Source organism: Euphorbia lathyris, chromosome 4 (assembly GCF_963576675.1).
Source record: "Euphorbia lathyris chromosome 4, ddEupLath1.1, whole genome shotgun sequence".
Lineage (NCBI taxonomy): Eukaryota > Viridiplantae > Streptophyta > Magnoliopsida > Malpighiales > Euphorbiaceae > Euphorbia > Euphorbia lathyris.
The window spans coordinates 82911110-82937365 of record NC_088913.1 but is presented as its reverse complement, the minus strand read 5'-3'; the positions used below and the strand labels follow the sequence as shown (position 1 = coordinate 82937365).

Sequence of the window (26256 nt, the reverse complement as noted above, 5' to 3'; positions counted from 1 at the left end):
CCAGGAGATGAGCCTTAGTGCTCGGGTGCGTCTGGCCGAAGACGTTAACTAAAGGCGCTACTGGGAGGCAGCCCAGAGTTAGTCTTGCTCAAGACTAACACGTATCCTTTGTTCTTGTTTATGTCTGTCATTTATTTTTATATTCTTTTATTTATTTATTTTGGACTAACTAACTTAACTGACATCTTCTTCTTCAGTGGGCTCTGTCCTTCTTTTGGTAATTTCTTTTTGCAGGTTAAAAAATGGTGGTTTAAATATATGGGCTAAGAGGTGGTTTAAGTTTAATGAAAAAAAAAGGGGGCCCAACATTGAGAAAATAAGGACTAAAGGGGTCAATAGCTCACTTAACCTTTAAGACCAAACCAAATAAAAGAAAACCCCCATTAAACCCCCTCATCTTCCATTCGAAATTCACACCAACCTTCATTCACCCCTTCACTACCCTAAGATTACGTCGTCCCTCCCATTACCAAGAACCACCGCCGTTTTCCATTCCATCTCCCACTTTCGCCACCACTTTCTTGATTTTCTTCCCTTCCTTCACAAACCCACGACCATCTTCTTTTACTAAAATTCCACCACTCCCATTCATTTTCCTCTCATTCGACGCCTCCATCACCAAAACACCACCGCCAACCTCATTTTCATTTCCGTCACTCCAATCACCATCATCGACCTCAAATGGAGGACCAGCCGCCACCTCTGTCAATAGTGCCACCATCTCCTGAAGACTTACCGCCGACGAACTTGAGCATGGTGGCTTATCGCGAACCTGCCCCGGCCGTGAGCCTTTCTCCGAAACCGACCACTCTGCCAACTCAAACGGAGAAGGCCGGAATGCAAAAAGAGCCCCCTGCCAAAGCCGCAACAACTTCGAAAAAGCGGAAGAAGAATCCTTCCCCAGTACCGACCAACCCGCCAACTCAAAAGGAAAAATCGCAAAAAGAGCCCCCTGCCAAAGCCGCAACAACTTCGAAAAAGCGGAAGAAGAATCCTTCCCCAGTACCGACCAACCCGCCAACTCAAAAGGCAAAATCACAAAGAAAGCCCCCTGCCAAAGCCGCGACAACAATAGAAAAGGCAAAAATGCACAGAAAACCTCCTGCTCAGATGGTTCAGACGACCTCGAGACAGCAGAAGCCGAGTTCCGCCCCCTCCTCGTCAACCCGGAGGTCTACTCGATCTCAGTCTGGCAAAGAAACGATGAAGCACAAGCCAAAGCCAGCAAAAGCAAAAACACCAACCCCAGCTTCGAGTTCAGACGACGAAACAGCAGAAGTTTCGATTAGTTCAGACGGTTCAGACTATTCAAATAGTTCGGATAGTTCAGTCGGTTCAGACAAGCCTGATAGTTCAGACAACTCAAGTCCAGAACCAAAAGCTCCATCAAAGAAACGTGCTCGGCTCGGGCACAGGAAGAGCAAATACGGTTCGCTTACCACTCCATACGTAAGTGACCTGAAATTCTCCAGCCCTGAACACACAGTGAGGTATAAATTTCTAAAACCCCTACGAATTGTCCATGCCTACAGTGTTGATGAGGATGCTTTGACTCATTTGAAAATGCATGCTAATTTTTATGGATTAGTAGATGGGATTGGTTGGAGGGAATTATTTGCCATGAAATTTCCTGTGTTTGTCGATTTGGTTCATGAGTTCTATAGTACATATGCATTTCATTGTGATACGAGGAAGTTCGATTTACACTCTAAATGCATTCGTTTTAGGTTGTTAGATAAGGATCATCATTTATCTATAACTGAGTTTAATGTTGCATTAGGACTAATGAATGCCACCTATGCTGCCTCTGACGATTACCTTGACCTGCTATGTGACTATCCCTCCAACTTTGATGACACACATATTTATAATGAATACACGATTGAGTCTGCACCAGAATTTTCCCCGTCTAAAACTTCGGCCCACTACTTTCGCAATCCTGTTGTTAGGGTTATGCATCGGTTTTTGGCGGTTAATTACTCGGCCAGAAATAGGGATTCAACCAAAGTCTCAAAAGCTGAACTGTTTTTCTTATGGTGTATGGTAACAAGTCGAAAGGTGAACTTGGGTTATTGGCTAGCCGACAAATTCCAAAGGCTAGTCCAAAAACCCAAGTGCATCTATTTAGGACATTTGATAACATCACTGGCTGTACACCTATGTGGATTTGATGTTGCAAACACTGACAAACATATTGCATGCTCTACACCACCCCTTAACTTAAAAGTCCTACAGAACATGCAATTATTACGCCGAGAAGGGCAAAATTTTATGTTTGTGGATGCAGGGAGATTGACAACAGATAAGGAGCTACTGCCAGATGATGGCACTAACGGGACAGCAAGCCAACGTCCTCGTTTCACCAAGGCAACGGCAGCAAGGAAAGCCACAACTGAGTTGCCCCCTCCGGAACTTCAGTTTCTACAAAGGCAATTACAATCCTTAGGAGGACTCGTTCAAGATTCTACAACTGCCGTGGAAGCATCTCAACGCACCCAGGAGCGTATACTGCAAGAAATACAAGAAATGCGTGCCAACCAAGAGGCTTATTTCAAGACGGTCAATTTTGACCCACCCTTCCCTCGGAAAGATTGAGGCTCGGGGTCCCCTCCCCTAACAAGGGCAGTAAGCTTCTCAATCACTCGTTAATATTTTACCTTTTCATTTACTTGGTTGTTGAGATTGCTGCCCTTGCCCCTATTTGATTGAATTCCGCACCGAGGACGGTGCGAGGAGAAAGGAGGGGGAGGGATGATATTCTAGAAGTGCTTACATGTGAATATGGTTGTTTTTGTTGACCTTTTTGTTGATTTCTGTAGATGTTTTGCTGTCCATGATGTTTTGTTGTCCATGTCTATTTTGTTAGTAGTTTTGCGCATACTTAACATATTCTTTAAACTGAAGAGTTGTGCAACTGTTGGTATAAGTCTAGGACAGTGTGAGGTGGCTGCCCTTTGCCTTGTCCCTTTGAGATTCTACCATTGCTAGCTCATTATCTTTCAAATGCTTGATAAAGTTGCTTGTTGTTATAGTACTGAGTCCCCTGAAGTGTTATCGAGTCTTGCGATCACCTTTCTGAATAGTCGGAGTCGAGTAAATGTTTTGCTTACACGCTGACGATCTGAATTGTTTCCAACATTGCATGAAAAAAATCGTTTTAATAAAACTTTGCTAAGCTATCTTTGGTATTCAAAATAAAACATCTACAGCCAAAGGCACGAAAGTATCCAATATTGGGCTTTCGTCCTTTCCAAAGTTCATAGGGGGTTTTCTTTAATATAGGTCTAACTAGAGCCCTATTAAGAATATAGCATGCTGTGTTAACAGCCTCTCCCCAAAAGTACTTTGGAAGCCTATGCTTATCCAGCATTGTCCTGGCTATTTCAACCAGAGTTATGTTCTTCCTTTCTACCACCCCATTTTGCTGAGGTGTTCTAGGAGCAGAAAAATTGTGGTCAATGCCGCTGGCTTCACAGAATTCAACAAACTTTTGGTTTTTGAATTCTCCACCGTTGTCACTACGGATGTGAGCTAATTTTAGGTCTTTTTCATTTTCAATTTTTCTAACCAAATTTGAAAATGTCTCAAAGGTCTCATCCTTGCTGGTCAGCAAGATAACCCACGTATACCGAGAGAAGTCATCTACAATGACCAAGGAAAATCTTCTTCCACACAGACTCAGCGGCTGGACTGGACCAAAGAGATCCAAGTGTAGCAACTCTAACGGACGTTTAGTTGAGACAATATTTTTGCTGTGAAAAGATTGTTTGGTTTGTTTTCCAGCGTGGCATAATTTATCTTTTTCAAATTTAAGTTCAGGCAGTCCCTCAACCAATTGCTTTCTTGCTAGTTTGGCCAGGAGGTCCATGCTTACATGACCAAGTCTCCTATGCCATAGCCAGGAATTTTCTTCCTTTGATACTAAGCACACAGTTTTTGAAAACTTTTTCTCTAAGTCTAGCATAAAGACATTATCTATTCGAGGGGCAGTTAATATTAACTCATTTGTTTTACCCTCATATATTTTACATCCAGTAGCATCAAATATAACTTTTCTCCCATTGTCACATAGCTGTGCTACGCTGAGTAAGTTATATTTGAGTCCGCTGACTAGGGAGACAGATTCAATAGTAGGATTACCTCCGATGGTTCCTGACCCTACTATCTTACCCTTCTTGTTGTCTCCAAAACTTACACTTCCTCATCCTTTATGCTCAAACGTGATGAACTGAGTTTCATCACCCGTCATATGCCTTGAGCATGCGCTGTCAATATACCACATCTTTGACTTCTCGGCACATCTCAGGCTTACCTCATTTGATTGCTCTTCGTCATCTGATAGGTCAGCATGCTCAGAGACGCATGGCTCAGTAAGTTCGTCAGCCATGAAGCATATCTTCGCTGACTCGGTGGCCTCAGTTTCTGTAGATGAAGACTCATCATTGTCGCTCCAAGTAGCCACCATTGCCTTCTTCCCACTCTTCTTGTCTTTCCTCAGTGTGGGGCAGTTTGACTTAATATGGCCAGTTTGATGGCACTCAAAGCATGTAATGGGCTTTGAGCTGTCCTTTTTGTATTTGCTGTCGCTTGAGTTAGCTTTATACTTATCAAACTTTCTGTAAGGCTTCTTAGAGTATTTGTCATTTTTCCTGAATAGCCTTTTCATCTTCCTTGTGAACATAGTCATCTCCTCATCATCAGTTGAGCTCCCGTCAGTGGAGTCAGCTTTCATGACAAGGGATTTTTGCTTCTTGTCTTTAGATTTTTCCTTCACCTCGAAGTTCTTCATAGATATCTCATGGGTCAGCAATGAACCGATGAGTTCGTCATATTTGTAGGTGGTTAAATCCTGAGCTTCCTCAACTGCTGTCTTCTTTGCTTGCCAATCTTTAGGAAGACTCCTGAGTATCTTTTTGACTTGTTCTTCCTCAGTGAAGATTTTTCCAAGTCTCTTGAGCTCATTAATGATGTTGGTGAACCTTGCATTCATGTCTGAAATGCCCTCATCATTGTTCATCTCGAACAGCTCGTACAGTCTCATCTGCTGATTCACCTTGGACTCCTTTACTTTATTTGTTCCCTCGTAGGTGACTTCCAGCTTTCTCCAGATCTCTTGTGCCGACTCACAACCTGAGATTTTATTATATTCTGCAGCATCGAGCGCACAGTGAAGCATATTGATAGCCGAAGCGTGATTTTGAAGCTTCTTAAGATCATCCTCTGTCCATTTGGCCTCAGATTTTACAACTGTTTGGCCAGTCACAACCTCGACAGGTATAAATGGGCCTTGGACTATAGATAGACAGGCACTCATGTTTGTAGCCTGAATGAAGTTTTTCATCCTATTCTTCCAGAAGGTATAGTTTGACCCGAAGAATAGGGGAGGCCTAGTAATGGACAACCCCTCAGGCAGTATTTGAGTTGTTTGGTTTCCAGGGAGAAACCGAGTGTTGTTTTCGCCCATGGTAGGGATCAGCTCAAGGTTGTTAGACCTTTTACAGTGAGTTTTTAAGCTCTGATACCACTTGTTGGTCCCTTGAAAGGTTGCAAGTATAGTTCCAAGGGGGGGTTAGGAACTATTTAAACTTTTTTGCAATTAGGGCAGACTTCTTTTTCTAAGGAAAAAGGTTTTAACAGCGGCGCTGAGTAAACAGTAAGATACTGTCTTAGTCAACTGGTGACTAGGTCAGTTTCTTAGCTTGAGTCAGGAGATAGCACTTAGAGTCTATTCCTGAGCTCAGACGTTCAACGCGCACAACTCAACTTGACCTCTTTACTTGGTCAGTTTTTGGTTATTTTAAGCAAGCAATATATATAAGGAGTTAAAGGTAAGAAATACTTCACTCAGCAGATTTATCCAGGTTCGGCTTCTTCTAAGCCTACGTCCTGTCCCGGGAACACGTTCCGAGATTTCGAATCCTCTACTGAGCTCTTTAAAGGTAGAGCCTCAAACCTTTTACAATCTTAGCAACTGAGTATGACAAGAGTACCTTCCTCTATACCTCTACTCAATCCTAATCTCTCGCTGAGTACTAAAACCGAGTACTCAGCCTCTCCTTTCTATCTCTAGAAATGATAAGTGTTTTTTCCTATACAAAGATTTGCTAAGACACTTTAGACGATTGAAACAATCACTCTAGACTTTTACACAGATATGAGAATTGTAGTGTAAGATTTTGCTTTGCTTCTTTGCTTGCAGAACTTGTGTAGAAATTTGGTCAGCGTAATGGCTTGATCAAGTTCTGTGTTGAGTGAAGCTTCTGATGGCACTATTTATAGAGATGTCTGGGCATCGGTCATTTCAAATTTCGAAATAACCGTTGGAGGGAAACAACTACCTGTCGTTGTCATCCTGACTTGCTCAGAGCTCTCGGCCAATCAGAATTGTGTATCTTCTGTCCTCGGTCAGCTCAGCAGACTGTCTCTCCTTTTATGGTAAAGTCAACTGGACAGCATACTGTGTCATCTGAACTTTACCCAAAGTAGAAATACTTTGTCTGGAAGTTTTCATTTGCCAGCTGCTGTCTTGTATGCTTTGTCGAGACTACTCAGCAGCTTCATCTTGAAGTTGTTCCCGAAGGTCTTCTAGATCCTTCTTTTGCTGAGTTGCGTTTTGTTCAAAACGGCAACGTCTTGACAAACACGGGCCGAGTTGTACTGAGTTGTTTGACTTGGGCCTTGACTTCCGTATTGGGCTTTGGGCCTTCTAATTCTTGTGTCTTATAAACAATTTAACTCAACATTGAACAAACACATTAGTAGAATAAATCAAAGCATTTAAACTTAGTGTGTTTAGAATATGTATTTTAATTATACTTAAACAATTTTGTCAAATCAAAATTTATGTGGAAAGGTGTTTCAACACTTATATCATATCCAATCATGTTTTAGCGCTGAGGCCTTGGGTACCAAATTTTAATCCGCATGATTGCTCTGTTAATAGGATCCTTACTTGGGTTAGATTCCCAAGTCTACCCATTGAATACTATAATGAAAGATTTCTGAATAAGATTGGTGGCCTGGTTGGGAAAGTTCACCACGTTGACAAGACTACCGTGGGGGCAGAAAGAGGCAAGTTTGCCAGGGTTTGTATTGACATTGATCTTGGTAAGCCTATTCTGTCTAAATTCTCCGTTCAGAATAAGGTCTTTTATATTGAATACGAAGGTATTCACAATATCTGCTATGAATGCGGTATGTTTGGCCATACCTATGATGGCTGCCCCAGAAGAAGGAAAGTGGCCGAGGAGGTGGTGGTGCCTATCATAGGCAGAGATGAAGGTAGCAAAGGTGAGGAGAAGAATTTTGGGCCATGGATGTTGGCCAAAAGGTCAGCCCGAAGGAAGCCACCTGCTTATGCTTCTCGGAATCAAGTTCCAAACATCAGCAAGGAGATGACCTCTCTCCAAATTGCTCCTGAGATCAAGGCTAGGCCTCCTGATACTAAGAGTGGTGTTGGTAGGGACTCAGCTTCCGGTTCAGGATCTAGATTCGGAGCCCTGTCTATTATGGATGGTCAGGATTCGGAGTTACCAGCTGAACACATGGAGTTAAGTATGCCAAGCCTGGAATCTGCTGAGCCAGCTACCATCCTTGGTGACTCTATTAATCCTCTCTTCGATCCCAAAGCTTATGCCAAGGGGAAATCCCAGATCACTGGCTCGACAGGGAAAGCAAAGCTTAATGAGGTTAGTGTCCTGAATCCCCTTGTAGACCCCCTAATTGGGAAGTCTATAGGAGTTAGTAAGTCTCTTTTGAAGAAACCTAAGGCTAACCTTAAAAAGAACCTTGGTTCTTTGGATTCTTGGGATAAAAGAGGGCCGCCTGGCACCTCTTCTAGGCTCTGAGGAGCCCCGAATAAATACATGCTCTAGGGTGTGTGCCTGTGATCAGTTGTCTTCCTTCTGATGGACTTCTTTGTTTGGAATGTTAGAGGTGCGGCTAGCAAGGCAACCCGCATCCATGTTAATGATCTTATTAAGCAATTTAACCCTTCTTGTTTTGCTCTTCTTGAAACCAAGGTTAGTGGTTCTAAAGCAGATAAGGTGGTTAAAAAGTTTAAAAATTGGAAGTGTGTCAGGTCGGAGGCGACTGGTCGAGCAGGGGGGATCTGGCTTTTTTGGAAGCTAGGTCGTGTAAGTACTGATATTATTACTATTGATAACCAATTCATTCATAGCAAGGTGTGTTATCCTGGCAACAAACCTTTCTTTGTGTCCTTTGTCTATGCCGATCCGATCCTGACTAACCGGAAGAGGCTTTGGGAGATCCTGTTTTCTATTAGTACGAATATGATGGATCCTTGGTTGGTCGCTGGTGACTTTAATGATATTGTCTGGATGAGTGATCAGAAAGGGGGGGGGGCAATCATTATATCAACCGGTGCCTTAACCATAAGCAGAATATGGATCTTTGCGGGCTATCGGACCTTGGTGCGGCTGGCCACAAGTTCACCTAGAAAAGGAACAACGTGTTTGTTCGGTTGGATAAAGTGTATGCGAATGTAGCGGCGATCTATCGATTTCCTGAGGTAAACATGTTGAACCTCCCTTTTCACCACTCGGACCATAGTCCTATCCTCGTTAAGCTGGTTAAAGGTCATCGGCCCAAAGAGAATAGACCGTTTAAGTACCTTGTTGCTTGGGACACCCATCCTGAGTTCAGGAACTTTGTTAAGGATAATTGGCAACCCCATTCTAATGTTCTCCTTGCTGCTGAGGAGTTTAGAAGAAATGTGGTGGGATGGAATAAAAACATCTTTGGCCATATTATCCGAAGGAAAAATAAACTCTTAAGGAGGATGGAAGGCATTCAATGCTGTTTCGAGATCCGTTTTGACCACAGTATGAATTGTCATCTTAGATCTCTTCAGAACGAGCTGGAAGCGGTCCTTAGACAGGAAGAGCTCCTTTGGTTCCAGAAATCTAGGAAGGCTTGGATTAAGGATGGTGACCGGAACACCAGATTCTTCCACCTTTCTACTATTATTAGAAGGCAAAGGAACCAGATCGATGCTATTAAAGATTCTAATGGTGACTGGATTTATGAGGAAGAAGATATTCGTCGCCTTGCTCTTGAGTTCTATAAAAACCTCTTTAAAGAGGAAGTTGTGGATTTGGACAAAGCCCACTCCGGGGTCACCTTTCCTAGGCTGGAGGAGGAGGTAATTGTTGATGCCTTTCATCCTATCGACCGGAAAGAAATTGATCTTGCCTTCACCAGTATTGGAGCTACTAAAGCTCCAGGGATCGATGGTATCCCTGCTAGTTTCTACCATAAACACTGGGACTCGGTGAAGGAAGGTGTCTATAATTTTATCTTTGGAATCTTCCGCGGTTCCAACGAGATTAGCCTGGTGAATAAAACCCTCCTGGTTCTGATCCCTCAGGTTGAAAAGCCCTCCTCCTTTTTACAAATGAGGCCGATCAGCCTATGTAATGTTTTATACAAAGCTATCACTAAGATTGTGGCGAATAGGATCCGGCGGATCCTTCCTGAGATTATTAGCCAAAATCAAGGTAGCTTTGTTCCTGGTAGGCAAATGATGGACAATGTGGTAATTTCCTAGGAGATGGTCCATTCCATGAAAATGAGGAAGGGTAAGAAAGGGATCGTGGCTCTCAACCTTGATCTGGAGAAAGCTTATGATCGTTTAAACTAGAGCTTTCTTTTGGATAGCTTAAGTAAAGCTGGTGTTCCTGAGAACTGGAGGAGTTTGATTGAAGGTTGCGTGTCTTCTCCTGTTTTCCAGGTTCTGATCAATGGAGATATGTCTGATGAGTTTTCTCCTTCTAGGGGTATCTGTCAAGGAGATCCTATGAGCCCTTTCCTTTTTGTGATAGCAATGGAAAGGCTGGCTCACCTAATTCAAGAAGCTGTGAATAAGGGGAGTCTCCATCCTGTGTCCATTAACAGATTTTGCCCTCCTATTTCCCACTTGTTCTTCGCTGACGATGTGATGATCTTTGTGGAAGGGAATGAGGAGCAAATTGGTGTGGTCATGAATATCCTGGAGTGCTTTTGCGTTGCTTCTAGCCAGAAGATCAATGTCCACACGTCCCGGGTGCTTTGCTCTAAGAACATGGATAGAAGCCTCTGTAATAAGCTTAGCGATCTTTCGGGTATCCCTCTTACCCAATCCTTGGGAAAGTATCTTGGGATCCCCCTTCATAGTGACAGAGTTTCCAAAGCCTCCTTTAAGGAGACTCTGGACAAAACTAATGGGTTGTGTGCTAGTTGGAAGGCCAATTCTCTTTCCTTGGGTGGCCGTCTAACCTTAATTCAGTCTGTCAACTGCGCAGCTCCCAATCATATCATGCAAGCATGTAAGTTGCCTGAGCCGGTTCTCAATGAGCTTGATAAAATCAACCGGCATTTTCTATGGGGTGAGTCTGGAGAGGGTAGGAAGATTCACCTAGTCCCTTGGAAGGAGGTCTGCCAGCCTAAAAGCAGGGGGGTCTTGGCATCAGACAAGCTAAAGATAACAATAAGGTCTTGTTGATGAAGCTCGTCTGGAGAATGTGGCAGAACCCTTCTTCTCTTTGGGTTCGATTGCTTTGTGGCAAGTATCGAAAGGACAAAATCTTTGGGGGCCCTAAAGAGAGGATTGGCAATTGTTCTTTCCTTTGGAAAGGGCTCAATGCTGTGTTTGCTGAGTTCTGCACGGGGGTTGGCCTGGAGGTGGGTAATGGTAAGTCCATAAGCTTCTGGTATGACACCTGGATCGGAGATAAACCTCTTATAGAGGTTTGCTGATCTCCCCCACCTAGCAATTTCTGCAACTGGAGGATTGCCGATGTGGTGGACTCTGATGGGGATTGGAATTGGTCTATGTTTGATTCCTTCTTGAGCCTTGATTCTCTCCTCAGAATCAGGGGAGTGAAGATTAGTAACCTTGAGGAGGACAAGGATAGGCATTGCTGGGCCCTGACAAAAAATGGAGCTTACTCTTGCAAGTCTGCCTTTGAAGCTTTTACTCTTGACAGATCCGACCCTCTTTCGGACATTTGGAAATCCATTTGGGCTCTGAAAATCCCTTACCGAATGAGGAGCTTCCTGTGGCTTGGAGTCAAGGACAGGTTGCTGACTAATTCAGATAGACATAAACGTCACTTGGCGGATTCAGGTGCTTGCAGTAGATGCAGAGGCCAAGTTGAATGTTTGTGCCATGCCCTTAGGGACTGCCCTAAGAGTAAGGAGGTTTGGCAGAAAGTTCTTCCGCACCACATTCTCCCCTCCTTCTTTGCCTACCCTGAGAATGACTGGTTCTCCAATGGGGTTAAAGGTAGGTTAATGGCTAGCATGGAGCAGGGAGATATTTTATTTGCTATTATCTGCCACCACCTTTGGAAGTGGAGAAACGAGGAGATCTTTGGTGAGAAGATTGTTTTTATTCAGAACTTACCCGAGTTCTTCTCTAAAAAGCTCCTTACCATTACGAGGAGCTTCAAAGGGGACCCCCTTGCCAATTCTACCCAGAATAAAGAGGTTCAACTCGTTGGGTGGTGTAGGCCGAAGGATGGGGTGGTTAAGTTGAACACGGATGGCTCCTGTCTCAACAATGGAAAGATCGCGTCTGGAGGCGTGCTCAGGGACGCGGGAGGTGCCTGGTTGTCTGGATTCACCCATAACCTGGGTTTGGGCTCATCCTTTTCAGCGGAACTTTGGGGTATTCTTTCTGGAGTCAAGCTTGCCAGAAATCTGGGTATTAAAAGGCTTGCTGTGGAGTCTGATAATATGGAGGCTATTAGTATGATCTCTAATAATCATGCTTTTTGTCTTAGTAGCCAGAACCTTATCAAAGCAATAAGAAGTCTTGGCTCCTCCTTTGAGTCTTTAGAGTTCAGCCACATCTACAGAGAACAAAATCGAATTGCGGATCGCTTGGCGGCGGCTGGGCACGAGGGGATGTTAGGTGTTTCCACCATTTCTGATCCTCCTATCTATCTTTCTTCTCTCCTTTTAGAGGACAGAGTTGGGGTTAGCTTTCCTAGGCTGATCCCAGGTTAGCTTTTGTCTCGGTGTTGGTTTTTTTTCTTTCCTGTTTCTACCAAAAAAAAAAAAAGATATGAAACTTATAATGTGTTTTTCAAAATATGAGACTAAACAGTGTATTACATAAAAAGATAGAGAATAATAAATTATTTATCCTTTCTAAAATACAATATTTTCCCACAAAACAGAGCCTTAAAGTTATTTAGAATGCATGAGGCTTCAGACTTCTACTGACTCCATGAATATTCAAAAGTTCTAAAAAACCTACTATTTTTATTGAATGACATTCAATAACCCCTATTTCTCAATAGAATTTGTTGTATACAAAGAAAACAGACAACATGTTCCACCACATTTAAAAAAATATTAAATAGATAAATAATTAGTTGCGACCCTCCATTTGGAGCCGTACATGTTGGTCACCTTTCCTTACATGTTTTATTACACTTTCAATCCAAAATTTTGGTTTTTCCCTTAAATTGTAACACCAAAGATACAACATCTAGTGGGTTTACAAGTGTTATAAGCCCTTAATTTGACAGTTTGTTTGAATAAATAAGTGTAAATTAACATTTTTTTTTTTTTTTTGCTTAATTTCCTTCCACCTATCCAATTTAATCAAATTGATAGTTAAGTCAGGTGAGTCAACTTACTAATTCTTTTAATTTGGTCAAAAACTGGAAAGTTTATTTCACAATTAAAGTTAATTCTAACTTAATTCATTCCAATTTTTTACTTATATCAGCTTTTTAAGCAATACTGGAAAACATAAAGTAGATATGGATACACAAAGTAACTCTTAAAAAATAGTCTTTTGAAACTTTGAATTTGTGGAATCAACATTGTTAATTCAGGTTACACATTTCACACAACTACATAGAAAGCAACCACTTGTAGTTAATGCTAATGCACTTTCACTTAGGAGCCGCAATTTCCGACACAATAACTCGACTGACACGATTATCATCATATAATCGTATATAAAATACATAACATGACCCGAATTACCACCCCTACTTTAGTTCCTAAAAGTCCAAGGGCATTCCAAACAACTTATTAATATCATCCATTGCTTCTTTAGTAAACACAGTTGGCTCAAACAACTCATTATCACCTCTGCTGGATGATCTTGTTGCTGGCTGTGGCTCAACTTTCTGATCTTCAAATTCATCATCAGGAAGTATCGAAAACCCCCCGAAATCTTCCTCCATAACTGCTGCTTTTTCATGCTTTTTTGCTCTCTTGCTCCTCACAAACTCCATTGGCTTCCCAAACATGTTATTGATATCATCCATAGCCTCTTTCAAGTTAATTGTTGGGTCTACTAAGCCATGGTGACACACATTTTCAACTGCTGCTGGTTCTTCCCAGATTGCAGACCCAACAAACCTACGAACAACTGTGTCCTCTCCAAGCTTTTCGGATGGTATGTCCTTCGGACGCAGGAATACAAACCCTTCTGCCATGTTTTGAGCCTCCGGAAAGTAGCCATTTTCATCTGTTATTATGTCTTCATTTTCATCATCATCCACAAATATTTGCAGTGAAGTGTTGTTCTCTTCTTTTTTATGTGATGGTTTAGTTTCGTTAGCAGAGTCTTCGTCGATGAAGACATTGAATCCGTTGTTGTTTGGATTTTGTTCTTTTGATTGACTTGTTTTTGATCTTCTAGTTGGAGCAGTCTCTATAGGTTCTCTAAACATGCTGTTGATAGCATTCATAGCTTCCTTCATGTTTATTGTTGGTTCTACGAGGCCATGATGACAAGCATCTTCTGCTTCAGATTTTCCAACTATGGCTCTATCTACAAACTTCTTCACCACAACTGTATCCTCACCATGAAACATCCTGGACTTTTCGGATTCTTTTCGTGGTACCTCTTGCTGAATGCTCATATCTTTAGCTCTATTCTTCTGGACATGGTTCGTTTTCGTTGATGTTCCGCCACTAATTCTATCAATGGCTGGATTTGCTGATGCATTATCTTTACTCTCTTCATCTTTTCTAGCCGCCAGAGGTATTCGGCCAGCCCTACGTCCTTGATGCTGCAGAAGAACTTTCCAACCTCAGACTAAACTATAAATTCGATGAAAATTCTATGCTGGAAATGAACAAAAGCACTACCTGGTTTTTCTTAGTGTTGTGTTTTTCCATGCGGTGTAGAAATTGGTCATATGATTTATGTAATTCATCAACAGGCTCTGCAAGGCTAATCAAAAGTTGTTCAATGATAAACATAGGTTAGGCTTACTTTTTCTGGAAAGCAAAAACATACAAGAAAATGAGAATAAGTAGCTATTAAACATCCAAATCACAAGATTCACAGCATTTTTCACCACTCAACACTTCTCCACATCACATGATGCACAGAATCAATAGACAGCTATTTCATCCTAAGGTTGTTTTGGTAATCTAAAAGTCCCAACATAATGTTTCTTAGCTTTTATTGACAAGGAAACCACACAATTTTCTATTGTCAGCAGATGAAGTAACATAAAATCAGAAGGGTGATTGGATTGGATCTACTCACAAAAACTATGTTAATATCTTGATTTAGTGGCTACGAGGTAAGTGATCCAATGAAGCAAGTGAAGCTTCCTTCTGCGAGGAATTGGATCGGTTATTGATTATAATAGTGAGATTTATATGGGGAACACGAAATTAGAAATGCAATCACAAGAACAAGACAGTTATCATTTATGTGGTTCGGCTATTTTTAGCTACATCCATGGACAATGAGGAGCACATAACAATTCATCAGTAATCAACAAGTAAGCACAATAGTACCAAAAAAAAAAAAAACTCATATATATGCATATTCCAAGACCATAAGTTCTAAAACTCTCTCAACACAAATAAATAAGCAAACAACTCTTGCTTATATAGGCCTTATGCCTAAAAGCATAATCTTTTCTTAGTATGATCTTCTTAAGGAGAAAAGTTTCAATTCCTATTCTAATTAGAAAAACCGAACTTAAGGAGAAAAGTTTCAATTCCTATTCTAATTATAAAAAAAAAAAATTAAATGAGATTCTAGACATATTTTATCAGATTACCAGCACAAAAATGCAGCAATAAATTCATGGAATCCTTCTTGAAAATAGAAACTTACTTCTGCACACCCAAGTGATACATCTTCTCAGCCTCCTCAAACTTCTTCAGCTTCTCATAGTAAAGAGCATATGCCTGGTAGAACAATGATCGTTTTTTCCCAATTGAATTCATTTCCATTGTTCTTAATAGTGCTCTTGGTTCATCCACATAATCCATCTAATAAGATTTCCAATTGAATTGATCATCAAGTAGAAGAAATACTCAAACATTGCCATGTTTAATTGGCAAGGAAATCTAGCAATGTTTAATTAAAGTAATAGACAAGTAGTTCATGAAACTATGTTTGGTTGCTGAGAAAACTCAGAATGTATAAACTTTTTTTTTTTTTTGATAAAAGAATGTATAAACTACATTTCACATGTTTTCTCAATAATACTTTCTTTTCTATTTGCTCAATCACTAGGCAATCAAACAAAATCTATGAAATTGAGCCGAAAAACAAAAACTGAAAACCCAACTTCAAAATCATATAAAAAAAATATCAAATAAATCAAGCGAATCCAGTGCATAATCCCAAAAACGAAATGTATGAGTCGATTTACGATTTACCAGCTGTAACCAAACACGAAGATACCGCAAATCGTTTCTATAACGACGATCTGACTCAAATGTCTCTGCACATTTCTGCAGAAACCGAGGCAGCTTTTCCTTCAATACATTTGACGGCAAGCTCTCCTTCATCTTCTTAATCCCACTGCAAAAAAAAAAAAAACGATTGAATTTGTTTAAGCGAAAGGAGATAAAGATAAAGTGAATACACAGTGGCATATACATAGGGAAGTACCGGAGCCAGGGGAGAATCGGATCCTTTCCGGTGTAGGATTTGATATCTGAGACTAAAGAGGCGAAGAGATCGTTAGTGGCCGTCGCCATTATAACGGTAATTTTCTGATTTCTCTGTTCAAGTTGAAGTACAGGGAAGAAGAGGAAGAAAGTTTGAATTTGGTTGGCATAGGCGCTGAGATTGATACCATGCGGGTAACTGCAATTTGATCCTCAAACTTATAGCTAATAAACATTTAGTCCAAAATAACTTTCCAGGTAATTATTCATTTTAGGGATTAAATACTAATTTACCCATAAAAGTGATAACACACTAATTTACTCATGTGGAATAAATTGCTACTTGTATTTTAATATGATCAAATCAATTATGTAATTTAACGAGGGTTGTTCCGAGTGGTAAATAGTTGAATCTCTATTTGTAGGTTTGAGGTTTGATTCTCCACTATGTAAAAAAAGATACAATATAATGTAACTTAATAAGAGCTAATATAATAAAATGTATTAGTTTATTTCTACTCCTTATCCCAAACGAATGAGAGACTGGTTTAAGGAAAGCAAAGGATGATAACAAAAATTTACTCATAAAAATTATTTGGTGTATTTTGGAAAGAGTTTTTTTATTTTTTATTTTTTTATTTTTTTTAGGGGCATTAAGCACGTGGAAAAACAAAATCTGAGTGTTTAGGACATATAAGAGGATGCGAGAGTATTTAGAGTACATTGAGAAAGCGTGAGACAGTAAAGTGCGTTTGGGAAAGTCGTTTCAGGAGCTCAGGTCACCACCCTTAGCCCAATGTGCTTCTCGGGGATTTGATTGACATCTACTCACCATCTCATTGGTATGACAAATATCAGGTTTATTACACAACAAACCATACAACTATCATAGGGAACATTACTCATTTGATCAATTTCTTGATGCGTTTTAGGACACGTGTCTATCACTCCTAAGGATCATGTCCTTTTGACAATGGATTTTTAATGGGTTTGCAATTTTGCATATTAAGTCCACCAAGAACTTTGTTGACGTATGCATATTAAGACAATACCAAAATTTTCTTTGAACGATTTCTCGAAATCTTAACTCCGAAAATATATGTCGCTTCTCCCATATCTTTCATTTCAGAACTTGAGCAAACCTAAGCTTTGATTTGGTTCATGTATATTCAATGTCATTTCTATCTATCAAAATGTCATTAACATATAATGAAACGATGAATTTTTTTTCTTCCAAAGTGTTTCGTGTAGACGCAATGGTCTTCTTCAATGAACTTGAAGACATTCGTTATCATCTCATTGTGAAAATCGAATAAGCGTTGTCTAGAGGACTGTTTGACGCCATAAATTGACTTATTCAATCTGTAAACCTTTTGTTCGTAACCTTGTTCGATGAAACCTACAAGTTGTTTCATGTAGATTTCTTCGTCTACTTATCCTTTGAGAAAAACATTCTTTGCATCTATCTGATGTAGCTTCAAATCAAACTTGTCATAGTGGCTAGAATCAATCTAATTGACATAAACCTCACAACGGGTGAAAAAGTTTTCTCAAAATCTATCACTTCCTATTGTCTGCAACTCTCAACGACAGACAAGTTTTGTATCTTTCGAGTTCGACACTTCCATCAGCCTTTTCCTCATTTATAAACAATCCAAAAATAATTTCTGATTTTTTGAAATTTAAAGATTTTTTTTTATAATTTCACGGTATTTTTAAAATAGTTTATATAATTTTAAAATATATTTTAGAATATTCAAAAACTAAAAGTAAATATTATGTTCTTCCAAAAAATTAAATTAAATACACAAAAAAATTAAAAAGGCTGCAAAAAGTGGTCTGAACAAAAATGACAGTTGTGGGCTGCCCGGAGGGCACTACACGTGCCCCCACACGCTAGGCACATGCAACCCACATGGCATCAGTGGATTGGGAGTCAACTGCCATGTGTCATGACTCGATAGGTGCATGTGTTGCATCTGCGACAAGTGGCAATACAATATTGGGCCACTAGAGGCCGCATTTCACAAGCCATGAACTGCTACCTGACACATGACTTGACACTTCAAATGCGTATCGTCCTCGTAGGTGGCGTATGACGTCACTAAAACTGCCTCTGAAACGTTTTTTAGTCTAGGTTTTTTTTAGCTTCGTCACATTAACGAAATCCATTTGTCCATATGATAACTCGAAACTAGAATTTGTGCATCACAAACCCTTTGGTGGGAGTGGTATGCATCTAGAAATAATGATTTTGTAAAACCGAGTGTTTTTTCACAATTGAAATGTTGTTTACACTGAAACAGTCCAACAAATTATTTTGATGAATTCTAATAAATTTCATGCATCCACAAATTCTTTTTAGTTAACGAAATGGATAAAAAAATGATAGAATACATAACTATTGGCTCTGATACCAATAGATAGATTATTACATATATAATTTGAATATAAGAATGAGATCACAAGTTACAGACCTATTCTTATTGGTCGCGGTAGAACAATAAACTTAACAATCACGTATAAACTACGTTGAAATGCATATGAGAACAAACACGAAGATCCATAGACTAAAAACAAACAAATGAGACAAATAGAGGATAAAGGGAGGTGATGATTCTCAGGTTGGAGAAAGGGAGAGACTCAATTCTCTTTTGTGTTATGAGATTATATCTAGGGTTAAGGTTTAAGTATACTTATATACTTGAAGTTAATTCTAACCCATTTTTAACTCGTTATGCATTCATCATAGGGATTAGGCTATGTTTACTTTGTTTTTGACAAAGTAAGCATTACTTTGTTTTTTCCACCATTGGATGGTGATGAACTTTGACAAAGTAAGCTCATCCAAGGTAGACAAAACAAAGTAAAACTTACTTTGTCAAAAACAAAGTAAGCATAGAAGGCACATTCATTATAGATAAATTATTTGGTTGATGTCAAATTTCTTACTATTATCATACATAACAAATCTTCTAAACTTTAGTTAAAAAAATCTTAATAATAAGATAATAGAAAAAAAACAATAATAAAATATAGAAAAAAACTACAAAATAAAACATGTGGTTTGATCGATTTGCAAAAACAGTCCTCGTGGCTTAAAAATTTATAAATAGGGGTTTGTACTTTATGAATTTTAGAGTTAAGGAATATGTGCGTCAATTTTTCAGCCAAACAATTCTTGTGGTTTAGTTAATTTGCAAAGTTAGACCTTAAATTTTGGATAATTTGCAAAGTCAGTCTTTTTAATTGCTTCAAAGCGCTCCCTTTTAGTGTAAATAGTCGTAACAATAATTTTTGAAGGAATGAATGAATTTGTAAACTGCAAAAGACACAGACATATGTTTGCAAACTTTTAAATCACGTAGATTGTCTTTGCAAATCGGTCAAACCACAAGGTTTAATTTTATACTTTTACCTAAATATAAAACACAAAACATAGAACCTAATTGAAAAACTAACAATAAAAATATGTTTTGAAAGAATGATAATTTCGGTTTTGATGTTTTTTTTTTTTTTTTTTTGAAAGAGTGATAATTTCTGATATGATAATATGTCTCAATTTGTCCAACTGATACGATGAGCTTACTTTGTCAAAATTCATAACCATCCAATGGTGGATAAAATAAAGTTTACTTTGTCAAAAACAAAGTAAGTATAACCTAACCCTATATGTATGTAAATTACGATTTTATTAACTTTCTCCTCTAATTTTTTTTTTTTTTTTTTTTTTTTTTTGTTAATTCTTCAAATTTGTCTTTGTGAAAAGTGTTAATTTAAATTGGATGAATTTTGTGGATACTATTATTGTCATATCCATTTTCATGAACTTGGCTTGTGGGCTTGGGTTTGGGTCCAGGCATTACTTTGAAAGGGCCCATTTGGCCCATTACAATTTCAGATGAAACAACTGCACTACTGTGCGTTTGGAGCAGAGAATGACTAGAGCGAGCCGACTTGCCATTTCCAGCAAGCAAAACCTTCACTCCCTAATCACTGAATCCTCCTTCCTCGTTCCTTTCAATTTCAATGGCGAAATCTGACCCTATTCATCAAAACGAGGAAGAAGAAATTTACGAAGAAGACGACGATGACGAAGAAGAAAACGAAGACGAAGAAGACCCCCTACTCCGACCACCAAACCCACGAACTCGAGAATCACAACTGCGATTAGAAAAAGCGAAGCTGGAAACCGTCTTCCGACGATTACAGACTGAAAAGGTTCCAATTCGCGTTCACGATGTGATTATCAAAGGAAACGAAAAGACGAAGGACTCCGTAATCGAAGCCGAAATTGCGCGGCTTAAAGAAGTCTCGTCGATGCAAGAGTTGATGGAAGCATCGCAATTGATTAATTTCAGGTTGCAGGCGCTTGATATCTTTGATGCCGTTAAGATTACGCTGGATTCGGGCCCGCCTGAACTTCCTGGGACTGCTAATGTGGTTATTGAGGTTGTTGAGACCAAGCGACCACTAACTGGTGAAGTCGGTGTTTATACGAAAGGCGAGGTATGCTCTATTTTGCTTCATATTTGTATTTATTTTTAGTGTTGTGTATATTGGTGTCATTGTGCTTGATAAGGGGTTTTCCTACGGAACTGATGGTATTATGGTAATCTGATGAGAAATGAAGTGCTTAGTTGTGAGAATGTTGAAGAAAATGGAAAATGTCGTGCTTATACCCTTTACTCAAGGGAGATTGGGGGTTTAAGATGTTCTATCTGTACTTTGCTCACTTTTGTTCTAATGAATTTACACAACTGGTGGAGTTGCTTAGAAATGGTCACTCTTTTGGAATTTGGGTGATCATCTAATGTTAGGATAATGAACAATGGCGTTTGGTTCATGTCAAATGACTACATAGGTATAAGGATTGAGAATTGAATGTAGAATTTGCGTGCTTAGTTTGTCAATGTTTCTATGATTAGCACAATGCACCTGGTGCCTCTATGTGCTTCTAAGTTAAATTACATAAGTTTGTTGTGCTTTATCATGAAGTGGGGTTTGGTTCTTGATATGCTGTTTGTGTTTCTTTTGAATATATCTTTGTAATCCTGGTTCTATGATAGACATAGTTGGGGAAATGGGAAATGGGAAATTTGTGTGTTAATGTCATATTAGGGGCTTCAATACTTATTGGTGTTTCCAGTGAGCATAAGTCGAGAGAGTGATGCAACTCCGAATGTTGAAAGTCTTGTCTTAAGTGGTTCATGTGGTCTGATGGCATATAAATTGGAATCTATTTTGAGATTTGGATTTGGCACAAACTTTGCATTTAGAAAGCATTAAATATACATACCAGATTCATTTGTAATTATATGGTCTGATGTGCAGAATGTTTTTGTAGGCTAGATTTTCAACAGTTGAAGGATCCCTCAAGTACAAAAATATATTTGGTTTCGGGGATCTTTGGGATGCCTCTCTGGCATATGGTGGTGACCACATGGCTGAGGCAAGTGCTGGTTTGTTCTTACCAAGATTTAAAGGCTTTAAAACTCCTGCAACAGCACGAGTGTTTCTTCTTTCTCAAGACTGGCTAAAGTTTTCCTCATTCAAAGAGCGATCTTTGGGCCTCTCTCTTGGCTTATTATCAAATAGAAACCATGACTTGGCGTACAATCTTTCATGGCGCACCTTGACAGATCCATCACAAATGGCATCCAGCACAGTGAGGAGGCAGCTTGGCCATGCTTTACTTTCATCTTTAAAATACACATTTAAGATAGACAGGAGAAATTCACCAATGAGGCCAATGAGTGGATATGCTTTTGTATCTACTACGCAAGTTGGTGGTCTTGCACCTGATAGTCGGAGCTTGCGGTTTCTGCGCCAGGTAATACTCTCCCGATCCTCAATCTTATGTTATTACTGATAATAATTTATCTGTGGTTCCCTTAGAAATATTCTGTGTCTCTCAAATTCCTATTTCATGTAATTTAAACTATATCTGCATAATTTTGTTGTTACTATAGCATACATTAATTTCAGTGCTTCATGATCATATACACCCTCCTTCCTAGATTGATAAACCATATTCAGCCCTTACATGGTTTAAAAGAATATAGTTTAGATGGTTGAAGGACACTTTTTTATACACACTTTTTTCTATTTTACCATTATTTAACTTACTAATGAATAATGATTTAAGTGAGTATTAAATTATTACAATTTTCAATGACATTCGTATTGAAAAGATAAAACATTTATAGTTTCAAGTTAATTTGATATACTTAAGAACTATGCATAATAAATAAGGGCTATGTTAGGAAGATTAAAATCAACTAAATTTTATAAAAGGAAATTTCTCTATAATTTGGGAGAGACCAAAATAGCAAAATTGTCTATTAATCTGGGACGGAGGGAGTATTACTTTTCACTGTAGTTTTAATTACCATAACATAGTCTGAGTTCCTGAATCATATGCTTGGATTGTACTTTGACCATGTTTATTAATGTATGCAGTTCTCTGTTGTTTTTGATAAAACTATTCATCACATTGTACTTTCTGGATTTTTTTAAAACTTTTAGTCATATCCCTATGCCTTTTGTATGATAAAGATGAGGAAATGGGAAGGGTGATGAAGGATTTTTGTCCCTATATTTTGAGAATTCCTTATTTATTATGGAAGTTGATATACTAAATTTTGCTTAAATACCAAGGGAAATAACACCGGTCCAATACCTTTCATAGGCTGAGGCTGTACTTGGTTAGTGCAGAACTCTTGCATAACAGATTACATAGAATAAGACTTTGTGCTCTGCTTGGTTTTGTGACTGTATTATTTGGTAATATTGTTGTCTCCAAACCTGTTACTTGAGTTCTTTGCTAACTGATGAAATTCTTTTTCCCCTATAATTTCTGCATTGTTTGAGATGAGGTTAAAACTCTTAAGTTTTACTGGTCTGTTTTGTGTTATTTCCTATGTAATTTATCTCTAATTTATTGATTTCTTAGATGGTTAATTCCTAATGCATTTGCATCTTTTAATGGATTCTTGTTTCTTGTGAAATACTAAACAGGAGCTTGATTTCCGATATGCGATCCCTCTTGGGTTTTTGCGTACTGTACTCAATCTTGGGGTCTCTGGTGGAGTTATTTTTCCATGGGGAACTGGATTCACCAACATGCCTTCACCCCTTCCAGAGAGATTTTTCTTGGGTGGCAATTTATCTCCAATAGGCACCTTGGGAGGTCCACAAGCATTATATGGATTTCGGACCAGGGGACTGGGCCCTACTGAGTCTCGGAGGGAATTGCAAGGGAATCCAAAAGATGACAGTGCTGATTCAGGGAGGGATTATCTTGGAGGAGATGTTGCTGTTACTGCTTTTGCAGATCTTTCTTTTGATTTTCCATCCAAGTGGTGCCAAGCAAAGGGAATCCATGGACACATGTTTGCTTCTTCTGGAAATGTTGGCAAACTAACTGAAAATGCATACCGAAGTTTCTCTTTGCGAAAATTTGCAGAAACTTTTCGAAGCACTGTGGGTGCTGGGATCGTTCTCCCTACACCTATGTTCCGCATGGAGGTTAGTTATATGTTTTCTTGTTCTCTGCTGAAACTAAATTGGAAAAAACAATATAGTTGGGCACTGTATGATAGTGGGAGGTAAATCATGTGATGAGTATCCTGGTACTTTACCCTGAAAATAATCCTTTTTTCATCTTAAAGTAGTACCATGCCAATTGTCACAAGATATACTGACAATTTTGGATTTTGGATTGTGAAAGAATGTTCCTCTACTAAGCTCTATAGTTATCTAATTCGTGGAGAGAAATGAAAATTGCTCGTGGAATTTATGACTTGAAACGGTTAAGTTTCAGTTAATATGGCAATCTTGAGTATAGTATATCTATAGCTAAATTGGACAATTAATCTTTTTGTCCGGGGTAATTGCGAGATTATTTTCTCTGATACTAAGAGCATCTCTAGTGGTATGGGAGAGGGACTTACTTGCAAATAAAAAAAATTGGTTGGTTGTAACCAACCATTAGAAAGGTTGCAACTTAAATAGGTTTGTAACTTCTGCTGGTTACAACCAAAACCATTACCCAACATATACACATATTACACATAGAGGAGAGAGTGTAAGCCAATCATCCAATTTTTACCCTTTGATCTAGCAAGTGTGATCCACTCTCCAAAGAAGACGTGTAAAGCTCACCAAAAGCAAGATAAATCTAATATTTTATGGGCCCAACAACCAATATTAGGTTCTTTATTTTATCATTTTATTGTTTAAATGTTGTTTATTGTTTTACATTCATTTTATCATTTTATTGTTTTTGTATTCTAATTTTTTTGCATTCATTTTATTGTTTAAAAGCATTCATTTATCTTTTTTTTAAAAAGCATTCATTTATTTAATTTTATTTAAATAATAATGTATATTAAATTAATTATTATATTGGATAAATATTTTTTTTATTAATAATTAGTATTGAATTAATTATATTGTTGGATAAAAAATTTATTAATTGTATATTAATTGAGTAAATATGTAGTGTTTTATGATAAGTGGGACCTACTAAAATTTGAAGTAACAATGTGCTCTAATGGTATGTAACTTTAGAGTGTTATTTTGGATGATGTGGAGGGGTAAAGTAACAAAGTTTGTAACTTTGCACTGAGGATGCTCTAAGCCCACAATCCTTCTGTTGGGGACTATCTCTAGAGCTGAAAGTAGATGCTACGGATTTACTGATGTATGTATAAACTATAGTCCGCTAAAAAATTATCCTTTCCGGACTGTCATGGTCTCTTTTTATTTCTTTTCCCTCTCTTCCTACATGCGACTTGTTGATTTTTAGTGCTAAGTTTGGCGTTTGAATAAGTTGCTCATATGATTTTTATGGGTCCAATAATACCAAATTTATAGCCTTTTATGTCATTTATAGAACTTATTTTTCTGTTAATCCTTGTCAGACTGTTATGCTCTCGTTTTCCTTCGTTTCCCTCTCTCATCCTTGTCGGACTTCATTTCATAATCTGGAGAGAGCCATATAGCTAAAAAGGCATTTCAAAACTACCTTCCTCGTTTCCCCCTTCTAAAAATATACTATATTTTGCATGTGTTTTTCTTGGGCCATATAAGCTATGTTATGTCCCTTTTTTCCATTTTACTTTGTATTCAACATGATTGGATCCGATTATCCTTCTCTAACGCGATTGTTTTTTCCCCCCAGATAAACTACTGCTACATATTGAAGGAGTTTGATTACGACTGTAAGAGGTCAGGTTTCCGTGTCAGCTTTTCCACTCCTTCACCGTAGAAGCTGGAATTTTTTCACTATGTAATGATTGCTGGTCAACTTCAGTTACACAAAGAGGCTTTCTTTAGCTTAGCTCCCTTGCTTCTGATGAGGGTATGTTACACTCAACCCCGGCTTCATTTTTTCTGTCAATTGTAATGTTGAATTTAGAGTCGAAGCTCACGAGTTTTGAATCTTATGAGGCAGAAAATCAAGGGAAATAAATTGATTTAACAAACATCAATTTTGGCCCCATCTTTCAGGGTCTCACTACTACTACAAAATCTCAAACATGATTGTAGAGAACCTCACCCTGTTTTGTCAATTTCTGAGCAAAATAATTTGATTTTTTTTAGCAAGGATTCAGTTGGTCACTTGGACTGCGAGATTACGTGATCTTATGATGTTCTGTGATTAAACCTTTATCAATGCACATCGATGAACATCTGTAGATGCGAGCTTGCTTGAACCATTTTATTTTTTTAGAAGACCTTTCTGGATTATGCAGCATTGAGTTCTTGGATTTTTCTTCTTTCTTTTATATATACCATTCAAATAATACAAATATATGCGGTTTTATTGATCTAATCTCCTAGTGTCTGATGCTGTAATTTAGCGTGAAGTAGATGGCATGGGAATACAAGATTATGGAGAGATAGTAGGTCAAGCTTGGTGATCTTAGGTAAAACGACCTATTCCGGAATTGTGAAGGTTTAAAGAGAAATAATGCGTTTTCTAATACTATATCCAATTCTAAAGCGTTTTTAAAACTATATACCAAAATAATGTGCATCAGTCGGAAGAAGACTTTTACTTTGCAGACGCGTACAATGCCTTTAGTATGCATGTACCACCAGACCTCTCATCTACTGAATGCGTTGGTTCCACCGACGTGTTTATATGATTGCAAAAGGTTGGACAGACTATTGCAAACCTCCAATGGACATTATTTTGGTATATTGTTTAGAATTGGATATAGTATTGAAAAATGCATGCTTTTGCTCTTTAATCCGAGCTAACATAGCATAGTATTATTTCTTGTTATGTAGTTTAGGATGATGATAGAATAGAATGTAAGACGCTGTTTGTTTGTCGGAAAATATTGTGCAAGA

The 26256-nt window shown here is 38.6% G+C and overlaps 2 protein-coding genes across 2 annotated transcripts; one reads left to right on the top strand and one right to left on the bottom strand.

The window, feature by feature from the left end:
* Positions 1-12811: 12811 nt before the first annotated feature.
* On the bottom strand, positions 12812-16054 carry LOC136226819 (mitotic spindle checkpoint protein BUBR1). The gene is made up of 5 exons (XM_066015476.1): positions 15893-16054; positions 15658-15802; positions 15107-15264; positions 14119-14203; positions 12812-14039 (listed from the first exon to the last, which is right to left on the bottom strand). Exons 1-5 carry the CDS (start codon positions 15979-15981, stop codon positions 13020-13022), a joined length of 1497 nt encoding a protein of 498 aa, XP_065871548.1. The 5' UTR covers positions 15982-16054; the 3' UTR covers positions 12812-13019.
* Positions 16055-19829: 3775 nt separating this feature from the next.
* On the top strand, positions 19830-25667 carry LOC136226562 (uncharacterized). Its single transcript, XM_066015125.1, has 4 exons — positions 19830-20400; positions 21239-21724; positions 22912-23421; positions 25079-25667. The coding sequence occupies exons 1-4, from the start codon at positions 19921-19923 to the stop codon at positions 25163-25165; spliced, it is 1563 nt and encodes a 520-aa protein (XP_065871197.1). The 5' UTR covers positions 19830-19920; the 3' UTR covers positions 25166-25667.
* Positions 25668-26256: the final 589 nt, after the last annotated feature.